Source organism: Salmo salar, chromosome 22 (assembly GCF_965601325.2).
Source record: "Salmo salar chromosome 22, fSalSal1, whole genome shotgun sequence".
NCBI classification, from domain to species: domain Eukaryota; kingdom Metazoa; phylum Chordata; class Actinopteri; order Salmoniformes; family Salmonidae; genus Salmo; species Salmo salar.
This window is the reverse complement of record NC_138312.1, coordinates 44,429,806-44,454,470: the sequence shown is the minus strand read 5'-3', so window position 1 is coordinate 44,454,470 and position 24,665 is coordinate 44,429,806. Positions and strand designations below refer to the sequence as shown.

Here is a 24,665-nt window from a genome sequence, read left to right as displayed (position 1 = left end):
CCCAAAGTTAGAATCAGAGACCCTTTAAATTATCAGATCATCGGTATTTACATAATTTCATGAAATCCCTATATAGTATTTTAGATTTTGTGAAACTGTGGAATCCCTTGTTTTTCACCCAAATGAAAGGGGCATTCCTTAATTATCAAAGCATGACAATTCAGGGGCTTCTTTCAGTTTCTCTAGACCCCAGTGTAGCCCGCCCCCTAGTGAAGCCCGGTAGTCAGTCCTCCACTTCTTCCCGTTTAGGCGTTTTTCACTCGGCCACTGGCAGAGACACAGCGACACGGACTCCCACAACACATTTTGTATTGTAACCCGCTTTAGTTTAAATTAAATATTTAAGAGGCAAATATGGCAACTGAAAACATGGAAATGAACGGAGATGCCGACGGAGAGAACGGAGGAGAGGTAAGATAGGCTACGATGCAAGAAGCTGTGAGACCGCAGTCTGCAACAGAGGCCAGTCCCTATCTATGTAAAGTGTTGTTTTTTTTTCTCAAATAAAAACGTCCATAACCTATGCCGCAGCCTACTGCATCTTGGTTACATTGTAACCTAACCGTTATAGCCTACCATATAGGCTACAATATAACCATTTCTCGCTACGCGGATGTTTATCGGTAGTTCATTTATTAACAATTCACATTCTATGCTGAAACTTTTCTTTGTGGGGCTTCAACAGGACGATACTAAATTAAGCACCAGTCTCGTCTGAATGATTGCAAACCCAATGTAATAGACGTACTCGTAGTCTATAATGGGCATATTAGCATCGTTTTTGCATATCGTTTGCGCGTTATGATTACGCACTATGCTCGTGAAAATTAAAATCCGCAGAAATACAATGACTGACACGTGCCTGTTGTCATGGGGATTATGCTCCTAAACAGTGGATATTTTATGAGATTGGGACCGTAGCCAGTGGGCCTGTTGGTGGCCATCAACATCGGCCAAAGGCACATAGACGTATTTTGGAACGTAAACAAAAGGTCTATACGGATAATTAAATGCCACACATTAAATGTTAAATACAGACAGAACCATATTTAGAATTGTGTGTATTTTATGGGAGGGTGGTTTAACCCCTTTGACAGCATAGCATACACAACCCTTGATCACGTTTTAGGCCTATTTCAAAGACCATTGTTACGCTAACCTTTGAACTAGTTCAGGTTTTCTATTACAGCTAATTAAGTAATTCATTATAGTCCAAAACCCACCTGTTGAGGATTAAGTGTGAGATCATTGCCATGCTCCTGATTTAGACTACCAACACGAGGGGAATCCCTTTATCACTATCCTTCAATATTATGTTGATCTGTTTGAAAACCCACATCATGAAAAGTATCAGAGAACTTGATCTACCAAACGATTGATCCAACAATGTTGGGTAGCTAGAAGATGGCAAGAATGTTGTTGTCAATTGTTTATAATCAACCAAACTGTGTTGCATTAAAAATACATTACACAATGAGAAAGTAGGGGGAAGTGGTGATTTCCCACATTCATAGCAGGTTATCCAAGGGCCATGTTTGTGAATAGGTGACATATATTAAGGGGTAAGCCACATCATTTTGTTACTAACCTAGAGTAAACACCTGTTACACCACAACAATAGGTTATAACCATGTCAAAGGCCAAAGGAAAGCAAGTACAATTCCCCACAAGTCCCCATTGATGTATGTTGAGGCGACAGCTCTGAGTGTTCAGTGCTATGTGGTTGTTAGTATTTGGTGTAATATGGCAAAGAAAACAAACATTCCTTTGGGCAAAGGTAAACGTCCTTCCCTACCAAGCAAAGTTTAGGCCTACTCAATGTTTGCGTCCGAAATGGCACCCTGGTCTATTCTCTATATACTGTAATGCACTAGCTACCAGAGACCTGGTCAAAAGTAGTGCACTATATAGGAAATAGGGTGCCATTTCAGACCCATTTAGTGTTTACATAATTATGCAGGACGCTTTCAAATCACTCAGTATTGATTTGTCTTGTTGGGGGTCTGCCGAAAAGGAAATAGTTTACTTAGCCTCAGAGACCATTTATCCCTGTCTCTCAAAGTCACACAATGCTTAGTGGTCCAATTATCTGTTTGGTTGGCAGAGATATTAGATAGATGAGAGTTGGGCTTAAGCCTGGGAATTAATGAAGGGAGAAAAGCATATCCAACTATCAGGTGCTATAATTAAAAAATAATAATAATTAAATAGAACGTCTGCAACTCTGTCATTCTCCTCAGTGGTTTATTCAAGGTTGTCTGTTGTGCGTGTTGTAGAAAACACTGCAGTTCTTTACAAAAATAATACCCTCTTTGAAGAACATATTTTGAAAGTCCAACATCCCAAGTGAATCACAATAGCACTGAGCAACATAAAGGAGGTGTCCAGTCTTCACCTGCTCTGCTCTGTGAGCAAAGTGGCATAATGGCCTGGGATTCCAGAAATGATTGACATTTACAGTACCAGTCAAAAGTTTGAACACATCTACTCATTCAAGACTTTTTCGTTATTTTTACTATTTTATACATTGTAGAATAATAGTGAAGATATCAAAACTATGAAATAACACATGGAATCATGTAGTAACCAAAAAAGTGTTAAATCAACACATCTGCAGGCCCATTTAATTAACAGGTTTGAGAATGCCAAGAGTGTGCAAATATATTTTGATTTGTTTAACACTTTTTTGGTTACTACATGATTCCATGTGTTATTTCATAGTTTTGATATCTTCACTATTATTCTACAATGTAGAAAATAGTAAAAGTAAAGAAAAACCCTGGAATGAGTAGGTGTGTCTAAACTTTGGACCAGTACTGTAGGTAATGATGACTATGTTACTCAGAAAAGTCCTGATCAAACTCAATGGAAAACAACTGTGCAATCATCGAGCTCTGTTAGAGTTTGTTGTTTTTACCCATCAGTGTTGATCTTAAACCTGCGGCTTATACTAATTGTTGAGTCTAGTTGTTCAGATAGAAGCAACATGAAGAGCCCACATATGAATCTCACAGTAAAACAACAACAGTTGTTCAGTTTATGTACGACCAGTGTATGAACAAGGAAGGCAGAGGATGGGAAGGAAAAAGGAGAGCTGAGAAGGGCTCCCATCTCTTACACGAGCAACAACATTGACTGGTCAGCAGTGTCTGTTCAGACCCACAATGATCTGTTTGTTACTCAACAATCATGCTTAAGAAAAGTGTCTGGCATCACCAGAATACGTAATACAGCACACGTACTGTATCTCAGCCTGTTATAACACTCTGGACATAAGCAGCAGAGGCAAGTCCCTCCTTGGCCCAAGAGAGGGAGAGGGACGGATAACCAGACATTGAGAATAAGGCCATGAGAAAGTTCCCTCATTAATTATTTCTAGAACATTGTTAAGTTATGAATACAGCAGTATAGGAATCTAGCCCATTTGAAGGACAGAGAGATGGGCAACAAGATTGAGTGAGAAAAATGGTACATAAAAACTGGGCCAGAGAAAGGGAGTGAAAGTCAAAGAATGGAATGAATGAAAGACAAAGAAAGATCAGTGCAGGAATTTGAGGGTTATAAGTCAGTGAAGGAAAGCAGGCTGCTTCTCAGAGATAAGTAACTGTCCAACCATTGCTAGCCTCGGTCACAAGAACAACTTTTTCCTCTGTGGGCTGTGAGTGTTTTTAGAGGTGGTGAGAGGCATGTGGGCTTCTCTGTTTTACACTGCCAACCTGGGCACAAGGCTCTCCTTGTTGTTTATTGGACGGTCAGACTAGACGGTTCCACCCAAAATATACACTCTGTCCTCAACCCACAAAGACACCTGGGTAATGTTTGGTTTAGGAATCCCACTTTTTCAATGACGTAACAATTTAACTTCATATTTTCCAACCTGCTCTACTGCAGGGTGGTAAAGTAGAGAAGAGACCTTCCTCCACAGGGTGAACTGCTCTCTCTTGGTTTTCAGTTTCAGTATCTACACCCTGGTTGGCAAGAAACTGAAGAGAAGATATAGCACATGATCTCTTGACCTCTCTTCCTTTCTATCAGTTCTCCGTGCATGGTGCGCAGTCACCACGGACCGAGGGCATGGTCACACTTCCTGTTAAAATAGTCCCACAACACTTTCATTTCCCACAAATCCACAGCAGAGTCACTGTAGGAATCCCCAAAATGTCCACATACTTCCATTAAAACTTTTTTTATCCTAAATAAGCTGAAGGTCAGTATGACATAGTAAAAAGTTCAGTGAGGACATTAACTCATCATAGTGTTCATATAATGTAGCATAGGACCAGCCTCTTATATAATAATATAACTAACAGTGTGCTCTCCTACAGGTTCACATACAACTGTAACCAGACAGTGATATACCTGAGTTAAGTCCATAGACATATGGATAGATATCTTTTTAGTGACGGGGCAGTATTCGGAAATTCGGATGAATGACGTGCCCAAATTAAACTGCCTACTTCTCGGGCTCAGAACGTAGGATATGCATATTATTAGTATATTTGGATTGAAAACACTCTGAAGTTTCTAAAACTGTTTGTAAGTCGCTCTGGATAAGAGTGTCTGCTAAATTATGTAAATGTAAATGTTTGAATGATGTCTGTGAGTATAACAGAACTCATATGGCAGGCAAAAACCAGAGAAACAATCCAACCAGGAAGTGGTTTGTAGTTTTTCAAGACTGGGCCTATTCAGTATACAGTGACTTAGGGTTCATTTTGCACTTCCTTCATCCGTCTTTATAAAGTTGTTTGAGGCTTCTATGGTGAACAGAGAGCGAACAAAGGAAGTTGGAAGTTGTTGACTCAGGAGTGGACATGAGTTCATTGGCGCGCATTCACGTGAGAGTTAGCTGTGTTCCATTAAATGTTTCAAGACATTGGAATCATCCGGTTGGAATATTATTGAAGTTTTATGTTAAAAAGGCCCTAAAGATTGATGCTATACATCGTTTGACATGTTTCTACGAACGTAAATATAACTTTTTTTTTACTTTTCGTCGTGAAATTTTCTGCACGCTTCCAACATTTGGAGTAGCAAACTGAACGCGCAAACAAAAATGATGGACTTTATCGAACAAAACAACATTTATTGTGGACCTGGGATTCCTAGGAGTGCATTCTGATGAAGATCATCAAAGGTAAGTGAATATTTATAATGCTATTTATGATTTTAGATGACTCCACAATGGCGGGTATCTGTATTGCCTGCTGTTGTTGTCTGAGCGCCGTACTCAGATTATTGCAAAGTGTGCTTTCCCCGTGAAGCTTTTTTTAAATCTGTCACAGCGGTTGCATTAAGGAGATGTTTATCTATAATTCTTTGAATAACAGTTTAATATTTTATCAACGTTTATGACGAGTATTTCTGTAAATTAATGTGCTCATTCACCGGAAGTTTTCAGAGGAAAAGCATTTCTGAACATTAAGGGCCAATGTAAAATGGGGTTTTTGTATATAAATATGAACTTTATCGAGCAATACATACATGTATTGTATAACATGAAGTCCTATGAGTGCCATCTGATGAAGATCATCAAAGGTTAGTGCTTAATTTTAGCTGTATTTCAGTTTTTTGTGACGCCTGTCCTTGCTTGGAAAATGGCTGTGTGGCTTTTATTTTTTAGGCACTGTCCTAACATAATCTAATGTTTTGCTTTCGCCGTAAAGCCTTTTTGAAATCAGACAACGTGGTTGGGTTAAGGAGACGTGTATCTTTAAAATGGTGTAAAGTAGTTGTATGTTTGAGAAATTTGAATTATGAGATTTTTGCTGTTTTGAATTTGCCGCCCTGCTATTTCACTGGCTGTGTCCCGCAGGTGGGACGCTAGCGGCCCACCTAGCCCATACTAGATATACGTTATGTTTATACTGAACATAATTGATGTCTTTGTCTAGTCTATGTTGTACTAATGTTAGTCTCTCTGTATTCATGTTAGGTTCCACATCTTAGGGGCAGGAATCACAGGGCGACGGTGGGTACTCTGAACATGAACCACTACGCCAATAAGAAGAGTGCAGCAGAGAGCATGCTGGACGTGGCATTACTCATGGCCAACGCCTCCCAGCTGAAGGCTGTCCTGGAGCAGGGCCCAGGTTTCACCTTCTACAACCCTCTCATCACCCTCATCTCTATCTCCCTCATCCTGCAGGTCACTGTGGGCATCCTGCTCATCTTCATCGGTGGGTCTCAGTTCTATTCTATTGAACTTTATTAATCCCCCCAGGGGTAAATGAAGAAAGTAATCGACACTCTGTCTGGCTCTGGCGCTAACCAGCAACTGTTTGCTTCCCAATAATATCGCCTTTCTCCTGAAGAGTGAAGTCATTCAATATTTCCCACAAATCTAAAAGCATTGGATTGGTGGAGGCCATGGGCTAAGAGTTTCCACCATATTTCTTATCCCAGTCATTTATTTTTTCTTTCAAATCAGTGAAGGGAAGTGCACACTTTGGGAGGAAGGAGAGATAATTGGGACGTAGCCACAGATTGATGATGCGTGGGGCCAGGAGCGTAGAAATATAATGAATAGAACGGGTTTGGAACCTCTTATCTTGACAATTTTACTGGTAAACTCCTGGGTACACTGGTTGCCTGGTATTGTGATGCAATAATTTCCATGGTAATATAGAATGTTAATTCAAATTATGATGTGGCTCATGCAATGGAATATATTTTTGTAATGTCAGTTGAGTTGATTCAACAAATCACAGCACTGATTGATGGGTACACTTCCTGCTTTGCTCTTATTGGTACACTCAAAATGGCTGCAGGTCCACCCATTATGCCATCATTGACTTGAATGTAAATGTAAATGTAATGTAAATGAATGGGGATGCCCATTATATTCATTTTATTTCTGTGGCCAAGAGTTTATCCTGACCATGTGACCTGACCCCCATATAACATGGTCAGGGAAAACTCCTGACATTATTGATGAGACATGAACACTTGGTTTACTGGCAAATCAACGTGTTCCATGGCATAATACAGCATGCGTTCCTCCTCTGCTCCAGGAACAGATCAACTCCCTGACCCTACTTTATGATTGAATCCCAACAAATATCATGGGCTCTATTTTAACAAACCTAACGCAATGGTAGATTTATACGCTGGCGGTAGCGCTGTATGTCCAGGGGTGTGTCAGAAATACTTTAGCTATTATTACAGCCGGAATTATGAGCGCAATAGCTGGTGGTGGCGCGAAAGGGCTGAGTTTTGATGAATAAAGAAGTTATAGGTGTGACGAGGGCTTGGCCACTCACTGGCCAATCAACGTGTTCCATGGCATAATACAGCATGCGTTTGTCCCAAGTTTTGTAGGTTATTGGCGGTCTTCGTGTTGTCATCAACTCCAGTTTGGCTGTAGGCACGGAATATTCACTTCCTGGTCCAATGTGGATTGATACAACAGTTTATTAATAGCATAGGCTACAATAACGAGTAATACAACAGTAAAAAAAACAACAACAAAAAAAACACCCAGTGTTAAGAGAGGTGCGGGGGGCTACCTTAATCGACGTCATCTGCGCCAGGGTAGTAGTTGTTGCTGGGGGCTAACTGCCTTGCTCAAGGAGCGGACAGCAGATTTTTCCACCTTGCCAGCTCAGGGATTCAAACCAGCAACCTTTCGGTTACTGGCCCAACGCTCTTAACCGCTAGGCTACATGCCTGGATACTTGAACAAGCAAAATTAAGTATGCAAGCAGGCATATGTGCGATGTTTTAGGATGTGCAGTACATTTTAAATTCAAGGCTCTCTGACTAACAGACCATTTAAACACCTTTTATGGATAGGCTACTGTGAAAGGCCAGGATAAAAAAGGCACAACACTTTGCTGTTGAACCAGCCTTAGTAGCTTAGGCCTAGGGTAAGGGTAGCTTATGGAGGGCTCGGTATGAAACATAAAACAAACAACAACAATATTTCTAAATAGGATGGGGTCAGAAGCATGACATCATAAATCACTTCTCTAGTTCCATGGCACTGTGTGCACACGTAGGCCTAAATGTCTTTAGGTATAACATTTGCACGTCTATACAAGATACTAGGCTCATGTCAATTGTATCGTTGCCTATGTGCGAGGCAGTTAATCGGACGAGAGGCGGTCTTTGAAAATAGGGATGGACAGCCTACTTGAACAAGCTAAATTAAGTATGCAGGTATGTGAATTGTGAATAATGAAAAAGCATGAGGGAAAAAAACAAAATATTTCAAAGCACTCTCGGTAGACCATTTAAAACCCTCTTATTCATAGACTACTTGGCTAATGGCAAGGATAAAAAGACGCATCTATGCGATGCTGCTAAACGAGCCTTGATTAAGGGGAGAGTAGGCTATGCTTGGTTTTTAATCAAATTAAATGAAATAGGGGAAACCAATAATTTTGTTAATGTTTCTAAATATGAGATTCACCGGCACAAAAGGCACTCTCTCTTCTATGGGCACTGTGCGTCATGGCTGGATAGGCTGAGCTTCCGCTCCCAAAATCCATGCTATCATCAACTGTGTTACCATTAAGACCTGCGTTTTGTGGGTCTTTAACTTCCCACTAGCGCTGCATGAAATTGTCACTTTTGCACCTGTTTTTAAAGACACAACTCAAATATTACCACCCCTCACACTTCAGCGCAAACGGGCTGATGTTAGACAGGTAAGTTGCCGAACCTGCCGTTAGGGCTAGAAAATGCCAGTTTTTACATGACGAAATTGCAAACTAACATGCTTTTTGACACTTGTGCCTCAACGCCAGACAAAAATAGAGCCCTATGTGTGTTTGTAGGCCTGAGAATGGCTCTCTCTGCAAACACAGTATTATCTGTGTACTGAGTGAAGCCTGGTCCATCACACCCCTGGCCATAATATCCTTATGTTCCCCTGCCAGGGGCTCCCATTGTGTGGGAGGGAGAGTTCAGGAATGAGACCATTGGGTGTTGTATTTCTCCTCTGAGCTGGTTCAAATTAGGAATACTCAGCTTAGTGTCCTGAGGGGGAATTGCTAACATTACAGGAGTTGTGTGTCTGCACTGAGAGAGCATTTGAAAAATGCTAAACTAAACTGGGCCCTAACTAACTCTCACCTCAACAACATATTAGCCTTCATCTCCAGTGAGGAATATAATGAATGTCCTAGATAATAATTCACCTGAGGGTAGGAAATGTCAAAGGCTGTATCTTCATATCAGATGGTTCAATAATGATTGGTAAGACAACGCTAAATAAATGATGGTTCAAAAGCCAGGCGGGCCACCATGTGGTAGAGCCCTTGAGTTCACTTGTCCAATCTTGTCTGTTGGTTGGATTGAGGACATGCTTGGAGACAGTAAATTAATCCTCAACATATTTTGGTGTCTCCCTTGTTCTGTAGTAAAGTGGAACGTGAACGATGAGAGCATGCACTTCAAGCTGAACATTATGGAGAATGTCACCACAGCACTCGTCTTCATCATTGTTGTAGTCAATGTCTTCATCACAGCATTTGGCGTCCAGAAGCCCAACACCAACTCCTAACTGCCCTCACTCCTTACCCATAGTCATCAGCTAGTACACAGGTAAAGGAATTATACTAGTGTTATATGTACAATACGCACATACTTTGGTAGTGTTTGGTAATCATACATGTATGAGAGTTGTATGTCAAATTCAGGTTACATGAGCTCTATAAATACACTACATGACCAAAAGTATGTGGACACCTGCTCATCAAACATCTCATTCCAAAATCATGGGCATTAATATGGAGTTGGTCCCCACTTTACTGCTTTAACAGCCTCCACTCTTCTGGGAAGGCTTTCCACTATATGAGGGAACTTTGCAGCGGGACTTGCTTCCATTTAGTCACAAGAGCATTAGTGAGGTTGGGCAGTTAGGCCTGGCATGCAGTCGGCCTTCCAATTCATCCCAAATGTGTTCGATTGAGTTGAGGTCAGGGCTCTGTGCAGGCCAGTTAAGTTCTTCCACACAGATCTCAACAAACCATTTCTGTATGGACGTCACTTTGTGTCGTGGGGTATTGTCATGCTGAAACAGGAAAGAGGCTTCATCAAACTGTTGCCACAAAGTTGGAAGCACAGAATTGTCTAGAATGTCCATTTTATGCTGTAGCATTAAGATTTCCCTTCACTGGAACTGAGGGGCCTAGCCTGAACCATAAAAACAGCCACAGACCATTATTATTCCACCAAACGTTACAGTTGGCACTATGCATTGGGGCAGGAAGCATTCTCCTGGCATCCACTAAACCCAGACTCGTCCGTCGGACTGACAGATGGTGAAGCGTGATTCATCACTCCAAAGAACGCATTTCCACTGCTCCAGAGTCTAATGGCGATGAGCTTAACGCCACTCCAGCCGACGCTTGGCAATACGCATGGTGATCTTAGGCTTGTGTGCTGCTGCTCGGCAATAGAAACCCATTTCATGAAGCTCCTGACAAACAGTTATTGTGCTGACGTTGCTACCAGAGGCAGTTTGGAACTCAGTAGTGAGTGTTTCAACCGAGGACAGATGATTTTTACACTCAAGCGTAAGTGGCCTACCACTTCGCGGCTGAGCCGTTGTTGCTCCTAAACGTTTCCATTTGACAATAACAGCACTTATAGTTGACCGGGGCAGCTATAGCAGGGTAGAAATTTTACAAACTGACTTGTTGAAAAGGTGGCATCCTATGAAGGTGCTACATTGAAAATCACTGAGCTCTTCAGTAAGGCCATTCTACTGCCAATGTTTGTCTATGGAGATTGCATGACTGTGTGCTCGACATTATACACCTGTCAGCAAAGAGTGTGGCTGAAATAGCCGAATCCACTAATTTGAAGTGGTATCCACATACTTTTTTATATATAGTGTATATGTAGGTAGGCTTATTGTTAGAATACACATAGGTGAATCTTATATTAAATGTTTGATATTGGAATACCATAGCTGCAAAGCAGTACTAACCCAATTACTGCTACTTTACAGGCCAGAGAATTTCAGGGATCCAGTCTTCCATAGGTCTCAAGCCATCAGGTTCTCTGTTTCGTCAAAGACAATGGATAGATCAACTCTACAGGACTCACACTGGCCTTTCATATCCACAGCCAGTCAACATTTCAGAGGCAATTACAAACTCAGAGTTCACCATCTTTGTCTTTCTGTATTCATTTCTCAGGATCTCAATCAGATTGTCAGTTGCATTATCAAGGTCAGAATTTGTCAACTTTGTCTTCCCCTGGTCATTTAACCTACTTCATGATGTTACGTCACACACTTCATCAGTTGCTATTTACATGCTGTGAGAACATTACATTGTTCAAATGACCAATGCCGTTCATTTATTGCCTTTTCAAATATGATCTACAGGGTTATTTTATACATATCCCAGAGCCGCTGTCGTGGTGACTTTGTTCTAGAAATACTTGATGTACAGACCCAGCTGCTGCACACGCGTGTGTGTGCACGCATGCAAGAGTCTTCGGTCTGCTTTCAGCTCTGTACAAAAACAAGTAGTTTTATATTTTTACCACCCTAGCTAAAACCCAATGCACAGCTGTCTTAACTGCTGTTTTTGGACTTCAGCTTATCTGGGTGTGTTGTAAAGGCAGTGGTGAAAAGTACTTAATTAAAAATACTTTAAATTAATACTTAAGTAGTTTTTTGGGGTATCTGTACATGACTATATTTTTGACAACTTTTACTTCACTACATTCCTAAAGAAAATAATGTACTTTTTACTCCATACATTTTCCCTTACATCCAAAAGTACTCGTTACATTATGAATGCTTAGTAGGACAGAAAATTATCCAATTCACACACTTATCAAAAGAACATCCCTAGTCATCCCTACTGCCTCTGATCTGGTGGACTCACTAAACACAAATACTTAATTTGTAAATGATGTCCGAGTGTTGGTGTGCCCTTGGCTATCCGTAAATTAAAAACAGAAAATTGTGCTTTCTGGTTTTCTTAATATAAGTAATTTTAAATTTGACTTCTAATATATTTTAGCAATTACATTTACTGTTGATACTTAAGTATATTTAAAACCAAATACTTTTACTCAAGTAGTATTTTGTTGGGTGACTTTCACTTTTACTTCAGACATTTTTTATTAAGGTACCTTTTTACTCAAGTATGACAATTGGGTACTTTTTCCACCACTGTGTAAATGCTTTGCCCACAGCCCCATGCTAAACATGTGTACATCATTGTACAGCAGAGAGGAGCGGATATAATCAGAGTCCTGTGTGAGCCTGGGCCTACATATCGAATATATTCAGGCAGTACTGTATAGTACTGTACAGTTTACAGTCGATAAGGGTTAAAAAATTAAAGTAACTATCCCGAAATAACCAGGTTTAAGTTACCAGACTTTTGCAACCTGACAGTCAACAAACCTCAACGTGGTATCAGAGGGGACTGTGCATGCTGCCTTATATATGTAATCTCAGATCTGTCAGATACAGTATGTATAGTTAGAATGTAAATGTACATGTATATACACCACAGGATGCTGCAAAGGGGAGGACGGCTCATAATAATGGCCGGAACGGAGTGAATGGAATCAAACATATTTGACACCATTCCACTCCAGCCATTACCACGAGCCCGTCCTCCCGAATGAAGGTGCTACCAACCTCCTGTCATATACTGTACAAAATATTAAAGGACACCTTCCTAATATTTATGGAGTTGCCCCCACACACACATACACACACGGGAAACTGTTTAGTGTGAAAAACTCAGCAGCGTTATAGTTCTTGACACAAACCGGTGCACCTGGCACCTACTACCATACCCGTTCAAAGGCACTTAAATATTTTGTCTTGCCCATTCACCCTCTGAATGGTACACATCCATGTCTCAATTGTCTCAATACTTAAAAATGATTCTTTAACCTGTCTCCTCCCTTCATCTACACTGATTGAAGTGACATCAAAAGGGGATCATAGCTTTCACCTGGTCAGTCTATATCATGGAAAGAGCAGGTGTTGATCATCGTTTGTACACTCGGTGTATATATTTGTTGGAAGTGTGTATGTCATGCCTCGTTTAGCCTTGACAGTATAATTGTTTTTTTTACATTCTCTTAATCCTTTTCTGTTTTTGTAAATGAAGGACCAAATCTTTTAACCCCACTTAATATACGTTGTTGTTTTATGCACTATATGCAGTAGAACACTTTACTATTCTGAAATGAAGTTTGTGAATAAAATACAACAATTTGTTCAGATAGTTTTTTTATTGTCCATGCATGGAAAGGCTAATGATGGCACTTGAGAGACTAAGACAGTTAGAGTCTGTGGGGAGAATCCTAACTTCCACTTTTAGACATAAAAAGAGTAGATAGAGCTGTGATACACCACATTGTTTATATCTGGTAGGTTACATGTGTATTTAACATGATGTTCCCTACTATAAAACAGAATAACCGTTATAATCTACTTCCCCCATTAACAATATTGACCTTAACAAACTAAACATAAATTACAGCAAGTTAGTGAGCAAAGGCTTCATGCATGTGTAAGAGAAAACATAAGACACATGTTGGTTAGAGAAGGCTTTGGAAATGCTTAACATTTGAGAAAAGTGAGAGAGAAATAGATTCTGAGGTGAAAAGACACGGTTGAGACCTGAAATGTGTTCATTTGTATTGGCTTTTAGTGGCCATAATAATAAAAAATAACACTTTCAAAAACAGTGACTAAGTACTATTTTCACTCAAAAAAGATTTAAAGATGGAGTCCGCAATAGGGGAAACAGCGACTCTGTCCGCCACACCGCCATTGTTTTGTTGATGAACCAGAGGTAAGGAGCCTCACACCAAAATAAAAATGCAGAACATATTCTCTGATATAGCTAGATCACACATTCATTAAACCGTGCCTAGGTATAGAAACATAGTGGACCTGGATTCATCTAATGTAAAGACATTATGTGGTAGACATTTAACCCAAGCCAAACACTGGGCACAACATGTTATAACATTGTTATTACATTCATGTTTCTCATAATCCCCCTGACAACAGAGACATTATCACAAAACAAATTGCAATAAATGTAGTGCTTGGTTGTTTTTTTCTTGAATAAGCAAATTAAACATCTCATCTTACAAACACGCCAAATAAAATTGATGTTTTCTAATGTCAATCCCCTGAGTATACTGAGCAGTACAACACATACCCTGGAAAAGGTTCCGTATTTAAAGTGAGTCTGGTCTCTAGGTATTCTGTACAAACCCCTACATGTCTACTGTGTCCACACCACACAAATGAAGCTGAATGCAGACAGGATCTCTAATGCTATTCAGTAACAGAGGCTTAAGTTTAGAGTAATAATAGTTGCTTTCACCAGAGAAGAGGCATGTCTATAACTAACCATTATTAGGACAATGAAAGTCCATAAAAAACAGAGCTGTATGAAAAATTGTCAGAGAAAGTAAGATCCCTAAATATATATATATATATATAGTATTTACAGAGTTGTAAAAAAACAATGACTTAAGGGCTTTTCATACTACTAAGACGAATCGAATAGAGCCCAACCAAGCTGTACTAACCGTAGTTGCTGTAACTAGCAGTTTGGTTCAGGCTGGCACGGTAGTGTGAAAAGGGTGTAGTGTAGTGTGGATGTCCGGAAGCAACTTTGGAGTGTGTGTTCTGATGTGCTGGTGGTGTTGGAGACACACCCACTACTTCCTGATGGGGTCTTCAGTGTACCATATGAGAACCTCTCGGGCTCGTCGACCCAATCCAAGAGCAGCCATGCCAAGAGCCCTGCTGCCCCTTGTTACTTTGGCCTCTGCAGGACAACACAAGGACGATTCAACTTTGTTTTATTCCCCAACAAATAATCATGATAGCATTGACAACTTCAACCTAATGAAAACTGAACAGGTGTATGAAAAAGCTTGCCCTGTCAGGTATGAGATGCAGACACTAGAGCTTTTTAAATTACATTATAAAAAAACAGTTATTGTTTTAGACATCCTTTGCGTTTTATGTTATTTTTCTCATTCCTTTCACTGCTTCTTCCTTGTTTGTTTCACTGTAAAGTGTCATCCGATTGCACTTTAATTAAAGTTTGATTTGATGTGTCATAACATGAAGATGCAATGTTATGCTTGATTTTTTTTTTTTTTACGTCTACAGGAGTACAGACGAGCTGTAAAAATGTATGATTTCTGGTGTTCCTATTGGTCTTTCTGTGGGAAAGTAAAAAGGAGAAAAAACTAATTTTACTCACTGTCATAGTAATGTAGTAGAGCCACCCCAACTGCAACACTGAAACAACTCAGGAAGAACATTTGACCTGGAGAGGGAAGAGAGCAGAAGACAGTATGTGAGAAAGAGAGGAATGTACCGTAAAGGGCATGTGTGTTTACAGTACATGTGTTGGTGAGTGACAGAGTGTGCACTTTATGTGTGTATAGCTTACCTCTGTCGTTTAGTACATATCTCTGCTGAGTGGGTGAGGCTGCAGTCGTGAACGGGTCTATAGAATCTGGGAAAGAGATCGCAAAGTGTCAGCGATAATGTCATCCTCACTCAATCAAATCACATGTTATTTGTCACATGTGCCGAATACAACACGTGTAGACCTTACAGTGAAATGCTTACTTACAAGCCCTTAACCAACAATGCACAGTAAAAGAAAAATAAGTGTTAAGAAAGTATTTACTAAAATAAACTGGAGTAAAAAAGGTATTTTGGTGTGAATAATAATGAGAGAAATGTCAGATCTCCAGTGACTGACTGACTGACAGTCGATGAGACCAACCTCTGAGGCGGAGACGTGTGGGTAGGCTGAAGTACACATCTTCCACATGCAGGTGAAGTGCCCGGTAGAACTCCCGGCAGGCCTCTTCACCTTTCCCCTGCAGGTGAGCCAGGAGCTCGGCCAGTCGGACGCAGGTGGGCACATCAAGGTCCCTAAACTGGATCATCATATCATATTCAGCATTCCAGGAATTCAGAAACACATTTCCTGTGAACGCTAGCCTATTTTAACATTGTGTTACAGTCTGTCTGGCGCTGGTCTGACAATGAAACAAGTAGTCATTCTCGGACTCTTACTACCAGTGGAAGTTACCACTACCCTGTGTCAAAATTATTTTACTGGGGAGCAAGACTCACTTTGGTGGCCTCCTTGTCTGTGAGGATCTGTGGATAGATCCTGTTGAGCTGCAGGATGAGCTTATCCACTAGTTCTGTGTCCAGGCGACGGTCTGCTCTAAGGAACCGACTGTCCTCCAGCAGCTGGTCATGGAAGCTGTCTGACAGTCACATTGGAATGAATCACAACATGAAAATTATAATAATAAAATGGGAAAACATGAGGATCACACAGTTCATATTTGGGCCAGGATATGGAATGATTGACTCCCTAATAATAAGGATATGGGATATACAGTATAAACAAACTAGGACAGTGAAATCTCTAAATATGCTACTAGAGTCAAAGTTTGAAGAGGCATTTACAGCAGAATGAAATCTAGTTCCATTTTTTAAAATTGGAACGTTTTGACAGAATAGGTAGGCTATGCCAGGTCGACATTGCTTGTCTGGACATGGCTTGTCCTAAAATAGCCAAGAACACGTAGTGACTCTAGGGTGAAATGTAAGTTAAATGCCTTATGCCTCGCTGGCTGCTCTCTGGCACATGATTTTCTTCGGTAGCCTATACTTGCCTCTTCAGAAAATGTGTTGAATTCAGCTCAGTGTGTCTAATGCTAGTAATGTACAGTATCTCGCCAAAACGTCTCTAGCTATCAGTGTTATGTGCTTATATGATGTGTTAGAATGTGTAAACGAGTAGGGCACAGCAACTTGTGATATCATGTTACATTAGGTCAAAGGCAGGCGCGATGTGTAGCCTACACCAGAAACAATGTTGCTAGAAATAGACTTATCTGCCGGGAACACTACACTTTGCAAAGGGTTTGGGTACCACGTGTTAGCACGATAGCAAACATTACATTAGAAGTTGGAAGTGCCATGTCATTGCCATTCAAAACTCTCGAAAAGACAAGGAAGAAGCTGTCCACTTGTTGACAACCATGCTCTCCCGCCCAGACTGGCTACGTTACGTTCAAGCACAATATAATGTGGGTAAGTGTAAATTATTTAAAAAACTAAAAACATATCCATGGCATAAAAACAGAAAATACACTAGTACTTTATTATAAGAAGTCTCCGCCAAACCTCCCATTGTGGAGTCCCTTCTGTTCTTTGTTAGGACTCTCCCTCGAGATCATCAACCCGGTGTTCACTAGTTACCACAGCCACAAAGTCAGAATTATGGCTAAACTCGCCTATTTCTACAAATGATCTTCTTAAAATCTGATTTTAAACCTAACCTTAAGCACACTGCTAACATTATATCCAACCCTAACCTTAAATGAGGGCGAATTTTTCCCCCATACATTTTACGACGACCTTCATAGCCAACTTTGTGGCTGGGGTAACCAGTGACAACCCATCAACCCAACACAACTGTAGGGAGTGGCTATAACTTCCCCGGAAATGCCAATACCACGTAACCATGACTAAATGTGTCTTATTTTAGCCACAGCTATACATTGAATATAAATTAGCCTAACTTTCGGTTATTTCAGTGAGATTTAACATCCATAATGCGGGATATGTAAAAAAGTTGTAAAAGTTGTAAATGCTGTGAAAATGTGTTATGATTTGATCTCGTTTGATTTACAGTAAGGCCCAATTTCACGCATTTTAGGATTAAGCTATTATGGCTATATTTGTATTGACTAATGAATGTTGGAAAACTTCCTAAATTAATACACAGGTCATTTTAGAGGGACACATTGAATGACTGAAGCATAAATATGATTAGATAGTGAAGATACTGTAGAATAGATCAATAAATACACACACACACATTTGTTGTTGATGTTTTGGCTCTGTACTCCAACACTTTGGATTTGAAAATATACAATGACTATAAATGAGGTTGAAGTGAGGGAATTTTCACCCATACTTTTAAGGGACCAAAAGTATTAGGACAAATTCACTTAACAAATACTTCACTTTTTACTATTATACACATACTGTATAAGTGAATTGGTACCCTAAAATGGGGGGGGACTATGTACAAAAAGTGCTCTAATTTCTAAACGGTCCACTCAATATGGTTGAAAATACCCTTAAATTAAAGATGACAGCCTGCACTTTAACCTCATAGGATAACCTCATTGTATCCTTTAACATCCAAAGTGCTGGAGTACAGAGCCAAAACAACAAAACATTTGTAACTGTCCTAATACTTTTGGAGCTCACACTATATAAAATATAACCCCAACACCACATTAAGACTAAAGTGAAGTTTATTTGGCATACCTTTAGGCATAATAAAGGTAACTATGAAGCATGCACCTTGCCAGTGCAACATCATCATCATACAGGTAGGCTATTGACTTCTACTGAGCACACATCTCACCTACCATCTCCACACAAAGTCTCTTGAAGATGACATGAAAAAAGGCATCGATATGGTATCAATATGGCAATAACCATAATCCACATTATCGACAATGCCAACATACATGACATTGTTTAAAATAAATACAAACAAGTGAAGTTATTTAGTACAAAGACATACAACTCAATTAGGATCAAGATTGTGAGTAAGAAGTAGTAGTAAAATGTAACAATAGCATCAGCAGACAGACAGAGAATGTTTATACTGTGTTTCTATATCGATACTGCGTTCAAATTGCACTTGTAAAAAAAGACAATCCCAAATGTAACTTTTATTGCGTCAACAATAAATTAAATGGCACTGCAGATGTGTTCATGACTTAACTTAGTCTGTTTGTTGAAATCACAACAATGCTTTTGGAGGATGTAAAAAGGTTCATAAAATTGCATTAAAACAGACAATACAAAAAGTCTCCACCATAGTCGCCTGAACTTTGCCATACAAAGGTAGAGTATAAATAAGTATTTGCATTAGTAATCTCTCCCTCAGCCATCATCAAAAACGCTCTGAACCACTATTAACTAGGCAGCCAACGTTAACAGCTGTGGTATCATTACTTTTAAATTAAGGTTTACCTATTAATAATAATCCTAATCCTAATAATAGCCCATAAATGTGCAACTCTGCATGCTTGCAGGATCGCAGAATCACTTCACACAATTCACCCCAGTTCCTATTATTTTCCTCAATCTGTTATTGACTGGGGTCATAACCTCTCGCCACAATTCTCAAAGACAGAAAACATTCAAATCTAAATGTAGCTTCTCTTTTGTGGACAGAACAAACTAAAATTAAATCCAGCTTCTCTTTTGTGGACAACAAACTACTGGTCTAAACTAAGGCCAGAAAGTACCCACTGGGCACACACTGGTTGAATGTCCTGCTGAAACATCCTGCTCTGTCTGGTAAACTTTTTTTAAGCACATTATCAACATGTGACAAGATTTGAAAAAAAGAGAGAAAATACTAATTCCAATTTAAGATGTTCATCTATGTGCTTGCAGAGAATGTCTGTTAGCTTGTGAGTCCCATTGAATATTGACCCCAAAGAAAACTGGAGCAAGTTAGTTCCTATGACTTTGCTGGTTTGCTCTCCATGGAAATGTTGTTATCAATCTGCCAGTTATATAATGACAAAAGCTAAAATATTTAAATGACTAATTAATGCTCCAATGACCAAACATGTAACAATTATTAAATGTAACAAAAAGCTTATGAACACCTCACACATTCACTGAGGTGTGAATTACAACAAGCAAAAAAAGAGAAATAAAAAGACATGAAAAGTGTGCAGTCATCAGGGGAAACATAGACAGAGTAATACCAGTATAGTGGTGGACAATGTGGGATGAGTGACTGAATCACAATGGGGGTCATACTGTTGGTCATACCCACAGAAATAGACCTAGATGTCTCTATGGTCATACCCACAGAAATAGACCTAGATATCTCTATGGTCATGCCCACAGAAATAGACCTAGATATCTCTATGGTCATGCCTACAGAAATAGACCTAGATATCTCTATGGTCATGCCCACAGAAATAGACCTAGATATCTCTATGGTCATGCCCACAGAAATAGACCTAGATATCTCTATGGTCATACCCACAGAAATAGACCTAGATATCTCTATGGTCATGCCCACAGAAATAGACCTAGATATCTCTATGGTCATACCCATAGAAATAGACCTAGATATCTCTATGGTCATACCCATAGAAATAGACCTAGATATCTCTATGGTCATGCCCACAGAAATAGACCTAGATATCTCTATGGTCATACCCACCGAAATAGACCTAGATATCTCTATGGTCATGCCCACCGAAATAGACCTAGATATCTCTATGGTCATGCCCACAGAAATAGACCTAGATATCTCTATGGTCATGCCCACAGAAATAGACCTAGATATCTCTATGGTCATGCCCACAGAAATAGACCTAGATATCTCTATGGTCATGCCCACCGAAATAGACCTAGATATCTCTATGGTCATCATACCCATGAGTCTTTATTGTTTCCTGCAGCCACACCAAGATACCAAACCCCTGGGGATTTCACGCGTCTATAAAGGTCAAGAGTGTGTGTGTGTGTGTGTGTGTGTGTGTGTGTGTGTGTGTGTGTGTGTGTGTGTGTGTGTGTGTGTGTGTGTGTGTGTGTGTGTGTGTGTGTGTGTGTGTGTGTGTGTGTGTGTGTGTGTGTGTGCACAGAAACAAAGTCCTCATACTACAGCAGTACGTGTCTCTGACATTTGTCTCAGGCCAGGAGGGGACACTGAAGTAATCATCGGCAAGGTGACTGTCAACCTTTGAAGGACACTGGGCTTGATTAAATTACTGTAAAATAGAGATAAGAAAATTACATTAAAATCTGAGGGTTAGATAATCATCTGGCCAGTCTTCATTTGATAAATCTTGTTTGATTAAACCGTTACCTATGTTAGTGGCAGTGGGGAGTCAATGGGGTCAAGAGGATGGTTAATCATGTACAGTGCAGGCCTGCTGGCTGCAGGAAATAGAGGACTCACAGGTATGGTATTCACATGCAGGTTAGAGGATTGATGATGATTTAGGAGATGCGTTTTCTGATGACAGGTTAGAGAAGATGAGGAGGGTGGGTTGACAATTGGGTGATAGGGTTATAAGAGAACAGCAGGAGGTATATTATACAGTCCTCAGTATAGTATATAGTCCTCAGTATAGTATATAGTCCTCAGTAGAGTAGAGTATAGTCCTCAGTAGAGTAGAGTATAGTCCTCAGTAGAGTATATAGTCCTCAGTAGAGTATATAGTCCTCAGTAGAGTATATAGTCCTCAGTAGAGTATATAGTCAGTGGAGTAGAGTATATAGTTCTCATTAGAGTAGAGTATATACTCCTCAGTAGTGTATATAGTCAGTGGAGTAGAGTATATAGTCCTCAGTAGAGTCGAGTATATAGTCCTCAGTAGAGTATATAGTCAGTGGAGTAGAGTATATAGTTCTCATTAGAGTAGAGTATATAGTCAGTGGAGTAGAGTATATAGTCCTCAGTAGAGTATATAGTCAGTGGAGTAGAGTATATAGTCCTCAGTAGAGTATATAGTCCTCAGTATAGTATATAGTCCTCAGTAGAGTAGAGTATAGTCCTCAGTAGAGTAGAGTATAGTCCTCAGTAGAGTATATAGTCCTCAGTATAGTATATAGTCCTCAGTAGAGTATATAGTCCTCAGTAGAGTATATAGTCCTCAGTAGAGTATATAGTCCTCAGTAGAGTATATAGTCAGTGGAGTAGAGTATATAGTTCTCATTAGAGTAGAGTATATACTCCTCAGTAGTGTATATAGTCAGTGGAGTAGAGTATATAGTCCTCAGTAGAGTCGAGTATATAGTCCTCAGTAGAGTATATAGTCAGTGGAGTAGAGTATATAGTCCTCAGTAGAGTCGAGTATATAGTCCTCAGTAGAGTATATAGTCAGTGGAGTAGAGTATATAGTTCTCATTAGAGTAGAGTATATAGTCCTCAGTATAGTATATAGTCAGTGGAGTAGAGTATATAGTCCTCAGTAGAGTATATAGTCAGTGGAGTAGAGTATATAGTCCTCAGTGGAGTATATAGTCAGTGGAGTAGAGTATATAGTCCTCAGTAGAGTATATAGTCAGTGGAGTAGAGTATATAGTCCTCAGTAGAGTATATAGTCAGTGGAGTAGAGTATATAGTCCTCAGTAGAGTATATAGTCAGTGGAGTAGAGTATATAGTCCTCAGTAGAGTATATAGAGTTTCTAGTCCTCAGTAACGTCATCCTTAAAACCCTCAATAAACATTTCACAACCAACCTACGTTGATAACCATTTCTTGGTTTAATTTATACAAAACTGGACCCATGTTTAAATGCTTATTCCTAACTTTAACTAAGCCTAATGTAGCAATGCTCTGGTATTTCTCTTCAGAACAAACCTTGTTCGACAATCTCCATTACATAAAGTGCCACGAAAACAAACCACATCACACATTATCACTTTATGATATCAAAGCAAAACACTAAAGTGCCTAAACTCACAGTCCATTTTTATTTAGTAGCTACAGTACATGTAATTGCACTTCTTTAGTTATCCCTGAGTGGTTTTGGACCAGACAGAAGCAGCAGGGTAGAAGCCTCTGGCAGTGAAAAGGCATTAAGTCTGTCTGCCTGTCTGTCTTTGTCTGCAGCCGACGCTGCCGCCTGTCTGACTGACGGTTATACTCTCTTACACTTTACTCAAACCCTCTTGTCATAAGAGCTACATGACATAACATTGTCATACAGATTATGCCATGTACACTCCTGCTCTAAAGTCATGTAATAACGCATACATGCTACACCGTTAGCCACTATTGTCATGGTTACAGCAACAGCCTTGACAGAACCATGCCGGTGAAGCTCAGCAGTGCAAAGCGTGATGAGAGGTTAGAGGTTATGATGGAGGTTATAGCGTTCAAAGGTCACAGTAGATATTGTACTCCTCTCTGCAGAGGACCACGGGGCCTCCCAGGATGCCGTGGGGCTCGGGGAGGACCCTGCAGGAGCGTCTCTGACTTACGTGATGATTGGCCGAGGCCCCTTTGCCCCGCGCCGACGAGGTCTTGCCTCGACTGCCCGTCGCTGCTCCTGTAACCGCGCCACGGCGCGCCTGCTCATGATCAAACTCCAGGTCCTCCAGACGCTGGGTCAGGGCCAGCTTCTGCTGGATGGCCATGCGGAGCAGGGAGTTCAGGGTCTTCTTCTCGTCCTCCGCCGCAACCAGCTGTCTCTGCATCTCATCCAGCTGAGTTACGTACTCATCACACCTGAGACATGGAGAGAGGGAGGGGGGACAGAGGGAGTGAGAGAGAAAGAGGGGGGAAAGAGAGAAAGAAGGGGAAGATGGAGAGAGGGGGGGAGAGAGAAAGAAAGCAAGAGATAAGAGAGAGAGTAGCATGAGTCCAACAGTGAGTGCGGTTACATGGACACAATAATGTGATTATTTTGGATAGTCAGATTAATATAATAGTTAGAGTAAACCGTTTACATGCTTTGCAAGAAAAACGATTTTCCTAATAATCCTGTTTACATGGACACATCTGAAATCAGGCTAGCTGATGGCACTCTGATAAACGCAGAAAATCGGCAATAAAAATAAACGTTCTACCACAGCGAACATTATTTTCAGGAAGCATATTTGATTCTGAGTTTGGACATACAAAGTTTGTATGTAAAAACTACTTCTAAAACGCATACATTCAGTTGTTTCAAACACACTTTACTCGCACTAAAGAGGGAGGCTTGCGTGGCTGGTGCTAGCACATGCGCATCTTTATGTCCTAATAATTCAAAAGATCAGAAAACCAGGTATTTTAGGCGGCGTATGCTTACTTTTATTTTGACCTTACGCCGATTAAGATAAGCAGAGTAAGGTGTTTACATGACTAATGCATAATCTGCCTACTGCCATAATCAGTTAAATATCGAATTATTAGTGTGCATCTAAATGTACTCAATAACACAAAAGATCAATGTATAACTTTCTCCACCAGGTGGCACAAATCTTCTTTTACTGCTGCTGCCGGTTGGTGCATGTTTTCTCCATTTAGACTCACAGAGCCGCATTTTCCAGATGCTGTCAGGAGGAGCCTGCCAGCGGACTCTGAGACACTTCACTATTACATCAGACAGCTCCCACAATGCCCTGTTTCTCCTACACACACATATGCAGACTCTGGCAGAAAAACAGCTCCTCAACAACCTAAAAGCTCACTGGTCTCTCACATCTGTTCTGTTCTTATTCCCTTAGATTTTCTAAATAGTTCCTGGTGGAGGAGATGGATAATATGGGATAAAAAGCCCACTATAAAAGATTAATAAAAATATAATATATGGTTTAATTAGTGTTTTAATGATTTTGACCTTAGTATAACATGAACAATTCATATTTCAACTATTTATATGTACTGAATTCCAATAAACCTTTGTAGACCTACCCCTTGGTTGGATATGATGGGTGTGGACAACATTTACCCTCTTAGAAAAATGGGTTCAAAAAGGCTTATTCGGCTGTCCCCATAGGAGAACTCTTTTGGGTTCCATGTAGAACCCTCTGTGTAAAGGGTTCTACACAGAACTCAAAAAAGTTCTACCTAGAAGGATTCTCTTATGGGGACAGATGGATAACCCTTTTAGGTTCTAG

General features: G+C 40.2%; 3 protein-coding genes across 4 annotated transcripts in view; 1 reads left to right on the top strand and 2 right to left on the bottom strand.

The window, feature by feature from the left end:
- Positions 1–220: 220 nt before the first annotated feature.
- LOC106583445 (ninjurin-1) lies at positions 221–13,210 on the top strand. The gene is made up of 4 exons (XM_014167618.2): positions 221–411; positions 5,936–6,179; positions 9,366–9,549; positions 10,961–13,210. Exons 1-3 carry the CDS (start codon positions 355–357, stop codon positions 9,506–9,508), a joined length of 444 nt encoding a protein of 147 aa, XP_014023093.1. The 5' UTR covers positions 221–354; the 3' UTR covers positions 9,509–9,549; positions 10,961–13,210.
- LOC106583362 (caspase recruitment domain-containing protein 19) lies at positions 13,203–17,472 on the bottom strand. 2 transcript variants are annotated; one of them, XM_082967627.1, is made up of 6 exons: positions 17,183–17,472; positions 16,115–16,250; positions 15,759–15,915; positions 15,417–15,482; positions 15,225–15,290; positions 13,203–14,780 (listed from the first exon to the last, which is right to left on the bottom strand). In XM_082967627.1, the coding sequence occupies exons 1-6, from the start codon at positions 17,233–17,235 to the stop codon at positions 14,671–14,673; spliced, it is 588 nt and encodes a 195-aa protein (XP_082823753.1). In that variant the 5' UTR covers positions 17,236–17,472; the 3' UTR covers positions 13,203–14,670. The 2 variants fall into 2 exon arrangements, with proteins under 2 accessions (XP_082823753.1, XP_045561738.1); XM_045705782.2 differs by having other exon boundaries at positions 16,115–16,254; positions 17,183–17,469.
- An 834-nt stretch (positions 17,473–18,306) lies between these two features.
- LOC106583446 (protein bicaudal D homolog 2) overlaps positions 18,307–24,665 on the bottom strand; it is a 43,237-nt gene continuing 36,878 nt past the window's right edge. Inside the window, exons 7-8 of the mRNA XM_014167620.3 lie at positions 23,043–23,289; positions 18,307–20,820 (exon numbers count right to left, since the gene is read on the bottom strand). Coding sequence (XP_014023095.1) covers positions 20,818–20,820; positions 23,043–23,289 — 250 coding nt within the window. The 3' untranslated portion in view covers positions 18,307–20,817. The remainder of the gene's footprint in view (positions 20,821–23,042; positions 23,290–24,665) is intronic.

What these genes read in the sequence shown, in the direction of transcription:
- LOC106583445 (XM_014167618.2), top strand. Translation starts at nt 355, where the DNA reads ATGGCAACTGAAAACATGGAAATGAACGGAGATGCCGACGGAGAGAAC. An exon ending in ACGGAGAGAACGGAGGAGAG is followed by an intron (nt 412 to 5,935) that starts GTAAGATAGGCT and finishes TATTCATGTTAG; the next exon opens with GTTCCACATCTTAGGGGCAG. An exon ending in CATCCTGCTCATCTTCATCG is followed by an intron (nt 6,180 to 9,365) that starts GTGGGTCTCAGT and finishes CTTGTTCTGTAG; the next exon opens with TAAAGTGGAACGTGAACGAT.
- LOC106583362 (XM_082967627.1), bottom strand. Translation starts at nt 17,235, where the DNA reads ATGATCTCGAGGGAGAGTCCTAACAAAGAACAGAAGGGACTCCACAAT. An exon ending in CAGACAAGGAGGCCACCAAA is followed by an intron (nt 15,916 to 16,114) that starts GTGAGTCTTGCT and finishes ATGATGATCCAG; the next exon opens with TTTAGGGACCTTGATGTGCC. An exon ending in TCTACTACATTACTATGACA is followed by an intron (nt 14,781 to 15,224) that starts GTGAGTAAAATT and finishes GTTGTCCTGCAG; the next exon opens with AGGCCAAAGTAACAAGGGGC.